This window comes from Nicotiana tomentosiformis, chromosome 4 (genome assembly GCF_000390325.3).
Source record: "Nicotiana tomentosiformis chromosome 4, ASM39032v3, whole genome shotgun sequence".
Taxonomy (NCBI): Eukaryota; Viridiplantae; Streptophyta; class Magnoliopsida; order Solanales; family Solanaceae; genus Nicotiana; species Nicotiana tomentosiformis.
In genome coordinates this window covers 117,130,461-117,136,880 of record NC_090815.1, presented here as the reverse complement: position 1 = coordinate 117,136,880, position 6,420 = coordinate 117,130,461, and the positions used below count along the sequence as shown (strand labels likewise).

General features: G+C 43.0%; 1 protein-coding gene across 1 annotated transcript; it reads right to left on the bottom strand.

Moving 5' to 3' along the window:
• Positions 1-687: 687 nt before the first annotated feature.
• Positions 688-4,397, bottom strand: LOC138910417 (uncharacterized). The gene is made up of 5 exons (XM_070201654.1): positions 3,821-4,397; positions 2,108-2,697; positions 1,634-1,856; positions 1,249-1,427; positions 688-1,158 (listed from the first exon to the last, which is right to left on the bottom strand). Exons 1-5 carry the CDS (start codon positions 4,395-4,397, stop codon positions 688-690), a joined length of 2,040 nt encoding a protein of 679 aa, XP_070057755.1.
• Positions 4,398-6,420: the final 2,023 nt, after the last annotated feature.

Below are 6,420 nucleotides of genomic sequence, written 5' to 3'. Positions count from 1 at the left end.
AAAATATTGCTTTAAAATAATTGATGCTAATTGCCAAGCTACCCAGGAACTCAACGGGCCCGGGATGGTGCAGCAGTCCAATTCTTGAGAGAAGCTCCATTTTCAATGGTATGAATGGTAAGGTCTTCCTCATCCTTCTCCTCCTCAACTATCTCACTACAATCGATGTCTCCGTCATCCAGAAACAACTTCCTTATGCCAGCTAAAGTTTCATCTTCCTCAGACTCCCATATCATGTCAGCTTGATGAAATGTCGGGTGCAAATATTGTACCGGTTGTTCCAACAGATAATAAGAACCGCGCCATGGTGGCGACCAATCCTGGCACTCTTGCCAAGTATATTCGTACCCAAGTCCGAAAGTTGTACCATGATGCTTCGGTTGTACCGGTTTGGTAATCCCTTGGAGGTTCTTGCCGAGACCCTTGCCAGGTTCATACCCTGTCCATAGCAGTATTCTTTCTATCTTGTTGCTCCACCATTTGTCCTTTTCAATTGCGTTGACGTGCTCAATGCGATAGTATGTTTCTCCACCTAACTTCTTCCTATTCTTGATGACTGGAACAGTCTGATTGGTATAAATCGGATTACTTCCTTCTCCGTAGATGATCGCCTCCTGGTGATTCCATTCAAACTTCACGGTCTGATGTAGAGTAAAGGGCCACTGCCCCAACGGCATGTATCCAGGGTCATCCCAACAATAGATTGTAGGTAGCAGATATATCCAGCACTTGAAACTCAACAACAAACCAGGTTGGGCCCATCTGTAGGCTGAGGTTAATTTCTCCGATTGTGGCTCTTTGAGATCCATCAAATGCCTTTACATTCATGCTTCCTACTCGTATCTCGTGCATGCCTTTACCCAATCTCTTCAGAGTGGTTAGTGGACACATATTGAGATTCGAACCCTTATCTATCAGGACCCTGGCGATGAATTTATCATCAAATTGCATTGTGATATGTAGTGCCCTGTTGTGACTTAGTTCTTTTGGTGGCAGCTCATCTTCATGAAAGGTGATTTTGAGACTTTCCAGTACCTGCCCGACCATGTTGGCCATTTCCCCACTAGTGATGTTGGTGGGTACATAAGCTTCACTCAGCACTTTCATCAGGGTATTCCTGTGTGTCTCGGAGTTTTGCAGCAGTGATAAAATAGATATCTGAGCAGGAGTTTTGTTCAGATAGTCAACCACAGAGTATTATCTCGCTTGCACTTTTCTCCAAAGGTCGTCAGGGCAAGTCTCAATGACAGGCGGCTTAGATGCAACTTCCTTGCTTGTTCCTCCCAAGTGCTCAGATGTATAAACCTTGCAAGTTCTGGTCATGCCTTGTGTTGTACCTGTTTCTTCCATTTTTGCTTTTCCTTTCCTTCTCTCTTCCGCAACATAATCCCATGGTATAGCAGCAGACTCATAAGATGGCGTGGGTGCTACCATCACAGTGAAGGGTGTGGTTACCTCAACTTCAAACGGTGTTGGTGTGGTTACCTCGACTTCAAGCGGTGCTTGGGTTTGTACCACAATGGGCGTGAGGGAGAATGGAGATATTTTTTAGGATCATCCCCCTCCCGAATGAGTCCAATTGACCCTTTCGAATCCCATTCCTCATCAGTCTATATCACATTCACTCATTTACCTCTGTGATCCGGAAGAGGATTGTTACGAACATTGGGTGCATCTTCTTTTGCCTGTATGACCTTGGTGTCGATCAATGTCTGAATCTTGTCCTTCAGAGTATGACACTCATCAATGGTATGACCCTCCATGCCTGAGTGATAGGCACATGTCTTGTTTGGGTTAATCCACTGAGAAGAGTTTTCCATAGAAACGGCGGGAATGGGTGTGACATAACCAGCAGCCTTCAGTCTCTCATACAGGTTGTTATGGGTTCAGCGATTGGAGTGTATTGTCTGGGTAGTCTGCAATCGAAGTTTGGTCTTGGTTTTTGGTAATTTTGGCGGGCGGGTGGTGGTGAGTGATAATATGTGAGTTGGGTGTTATAGGCATGGTAGGTGGTGGCGAGTTGTTGGTATCAGGGGGGTGAGGGCTGGTATGTGGGTGGAGGTGTTTGGTATGTGAGAGGAGACTTAGGACCCTGGGTCACTATTACAGCACCCACATCTTTCTTCTTAGAGATACCTCCTGATTGCAAAGCTTTATTTGTGGCTTGTAGTGCTTCAAAATTTGTCACCATTCCACTCTTAATTCCTTCTTCTATTCTTTCTCCCAGCTTGATGATGTCAGAGAATTTATGCTTTTCAATAACCATCATCCTTTCATAGTACTGCGGGTCTTGAGCTCTGACGAAGAACGTATTCATTTGTTCTTCTTCAAGCGCTGGCCTTACCTTTGTAGCTTCAGATCTCCACCGAGTAGCATACTCACGGAAAGTTTCTATTGGTTTCATCTTGAGATTTTGAATGTAGAAAACATCTAGTGCATTTTCTGTGTTGAACCTGAATCTATCCATGAAATTTGACGCCATGCTCACCCAATTAACCCACTTCTTCGAGGTTTTGACTGATGTACCGAGACAAGCATCTCCTGTGAGGCTTCTTCTAAATATCTTCATACGAATTCGTTCATCTCTTCCCACTCCTACAAGTTTGTCACAATATGTCCTTAGATGTACCTTCGGATCACCAGTTCCATCGAACATTTCGAACTTGGGAGGTTCATACCCCTCCGGCGGTTCCACATCTGGTTGAATGCACAAGTCCTCTTAATTTAAATCTTCAATGCCCTTACCACCTTCGACGCACTGAACTCTGCCAGTGAGCTTCTTGAGTTCTTCCGCCATGTTCTTGATGGCAAGTCCTTCTCGGTTGATTCCGGTATATATAGAGTTTGTTGTGGGGTGTAGGGTAAAGTTTCCACATATATGGGATTGCTTTGGTGAACTCCGGGAATCTAGGAATAAGGGTGATCATTGGTTGAGTTTTGGGGATCAAGAGTATATTGTGGCGCATTTTGGGGAGCGTGATAAGTGGTGGTTTGCGGGTATTGAGTCGGATGATGGTGGTGTTGTTGAGGTGTAGGTACTGGTGGAGGGTTGTGGTTCTAAGGATATGTGGTGTATTGAGGTGGTGCGGGATGATTCAGCGGTGGATTTTTGTTCTGCGTGTTTTTTGGTGGTGCCGGGTTTTGGGCATTTGGATTTTGTTGGTTGATATGAGGGATGTTTAGGGTGAGGGAAAGATTTGCCAAGTTTCGGACTTGCTCAAGTTCTCCTTGTAGCTTCAGGATTTTCTATTCCAGGCGTAAGACCAATTCGTTCTGTGCCGGAATACTTCGGCCATCTGAAGTTTCAACGTTTTTTTGCTATAGTAGCATTGTCTTTTCTAATACCACTCAAATCATCCATTTTTCCTTTCCCTTTGCTTCTGCCTTTAAGTTCACTTGGTGGAGGAGGAGGACCTCTGGATCTAGTGTGATATGCATATGATGCCAGTATGCACGAACCAACCTTGGGGAATGGGAATAATCAAATGAAAGAAAAACAAACAAAGGTAACCAAGTGAGTAAGGATATTTGAAAGAATGCTTGCAGTATTTAAACATGTTCTGTAAAATCATGCAATAATTCGCATCCTAATTAGGGACCTCATTGTACCCGAGGTAGGCCTAAGCAACACATAGACTCGGAGAAAATTGATGCCAATATTGCGTTATTTCATTAATGTGAAAACGAGCCAAACTTTTACTAAATCAACAATAATAATGAAGTTACTAATGGCGTTTAGCCTTATTACAATCGAAATCTAAACTAAGCTAGAAAATAGTAAAGAACATCATTTGCTAAATCTATTTGGTCCCTGAGGGACCTTCTCCATACTTGGCCCTCTTGACTCCGTCAATTATGTTCCCCAGGTCGCGCATATCCAACAATAGGTAAGACTTTGCTAGATGCCCTCCTTCATTTCCATTCGTGTTCTGACAATCTGAAAGCCTCTTCCTCATCTTTCCCTCAAACTCCATCAACCCTTGCTCCAAATATTCCAATCTCTTGGTGGACTTAGTGGCGATTTTCTTCCATTCATTAATTGCCTCCATGTCCACTTTATGTTGTTCCAGATGTCTAGCTTCAGACTCAAAAACCCTTTTGCGAAGCCTTCTATACTTGACCTGTGCCTCGACAGCATCATCAATGATCTTATATTCCAAATTGACCCCTGGCTTGACGTCTTCCGCTATATCATCTACCAACCATGATAGATAGAAATACACATGACCGACATGGTACCTGTCTGGCTCGATAGTCTCTATTTCCACAATGACCTTCTGGTTCCACATATGTTGCGCCTCGAACTTTAAAGGAATGATGCCCCCTTTGAAATTTACCTTGTACTCGACCATGTTGGAAACTCGAGGTATGACCTGTTTTCTTCCTGCTTGTCTCATTACCCTTATAAGAGCATAAGGATAAACTCCTCGCAACCCGATCAATACCAAATGAGTAGTATCCCTCGACCTGATGATAAACTCGCTGTTGGGAAATCACTCAAACATCCAATGTACCTTCTCGTCTGTCAGATTGCTGAAGAAACGTACCCAACTTACAGCACCTCTGTGCTGTGCAAACCTATCTGGGATGAATGTCATTTTCTTTAGGTGATGGTAAGCTATGTAGTCATTCGCAGAAGCTCTTGGCGGTATTCTCTCCTCTAAAAATGTTCCAATAACCACACTTGCAATAATAGATTACAACCTTCGAAATGTCTGAACCCCTGCTTGCACCGATCTAGAGCGCGGTACAATTTATCTAGGATCATAGGGATGATGGTGTAGGTTTGCCACACGATGCCTTTCATTAAAGTTCTTGCAACCATAGCTAAACGAGTGTGAATCCTTCCCCCTTTCATTGGAAATATCAACAAACCCAAGAAGCAAATGATGAATACATAAACTCTGTGGTGCGTCCAACCTAAGGAGGTAATGGCAAGTTCCTCATGATGAAGACGATATGACTTACTGTGCCTGTAACGCTCATAAAGAAATTCAAATGGGATGTATGACTTCTTCAAACAAAGCAACTCATCATTTTTCTTGAAACCTAGCATTTTTAAAAAACCATGAGGGGTGCGATTCTCTAGCACTAATAACCCTGGACTATCCCATGGAAGCTTAGCGAAGCCTCCTATTTCTTCTAGGAGAGGAGTCATTTCTATGTCACCAAAGCGGAAGACGGCCTTTTTCTCATCCCAGAACATGGTAGCAGCCTCAATTAATGCCCTAATTGGTCGGATGTCTAGCAAGGATGTAAAATTACCAAGGACCCTTCTCACATGATTCCTGTCGCAAGGCGCGAGATTTTTCCACCAATCAAGTAGCAGAGGTAGGATGTTTTGGACCATGTCGAACCTGGGGACTTCGTGCTTCATTTTTTGCAAGCAAATAGAGTTATCCCTCTCCCCCTCCAAATTCGACTATTTACACAATAATGATCAACATATTGGCACATTTTCTACAAGTAATGCATATAACATGGTAGTGTCCATTGGGATTGTGGAAATCTCATCGGACTTTGGACAAGGCTTATCTTAGCGGGCTATTATGTTAACAACATCATAACCCGCACTAGGTTTAACATGATGCATGTACATTTGATGGTGGAGTAAGGTTTCTAGAATGGTCTAGACTGATAATCTCAAGTGGACAACGTGAGAGGGAAAGGCACGGGACCGTCGACTGCACCGTTGATCGACTAGTCTACCGCAAATAAGCCTTTCCGATTTAAAAAGGGTAATTTTGGAAGAGTGCAGACACTCATCAAGTGCCTCTATGTTGATAACTGGCACGAGTGGAGTATGATGTGGAGCATGCTTTATGCAGAGATAATAAGATGTTGCCAATTATTTGCATGATAAATATGTAAAAGCAGCAAATACGGTAATAAGTTAAAACATGAAAAGCATAAGAAAGAAAGACAAAGGAAGAAGTTAGTTCGTGGAATATATGCGAGAATGTAATAAAGCAAGTAAGGGAGTAGGGATGGGAGAGGCATGTATAGAAGTCAAATGAAGAGCAGTCATAGCAAATAATGGGGAAGGGATGTGCATGTTAAAACAAATTTAAACAAATAAAGGTGGAGAATGGAAAGGATGTGCATGTTATAACAAAGAAAATAATCCACATAAGCCAAGATCATTATAGTAAGAGCCTAAGTGTGATTCCCCAGCAGAGTCGCCATGCTATCGCACCCCTTTTTCTCGCGAAAGCGGGCTTTGACATATTACAACTCTTTTGGATAGGAGGATAGGTATTAAAAGAGAAGATTCGCCACCTAACGGTTTTTAAGGTGTGCTAGGGCAACTATTATGCAAATGACTCTGTTTTACTAGTTAGCTTCACCAAAGATCGGGTAACGGATCAAATTACCTCAAATAGAAGGTGTAAGGCACTTTTCGATGTCCACAATTGTGGG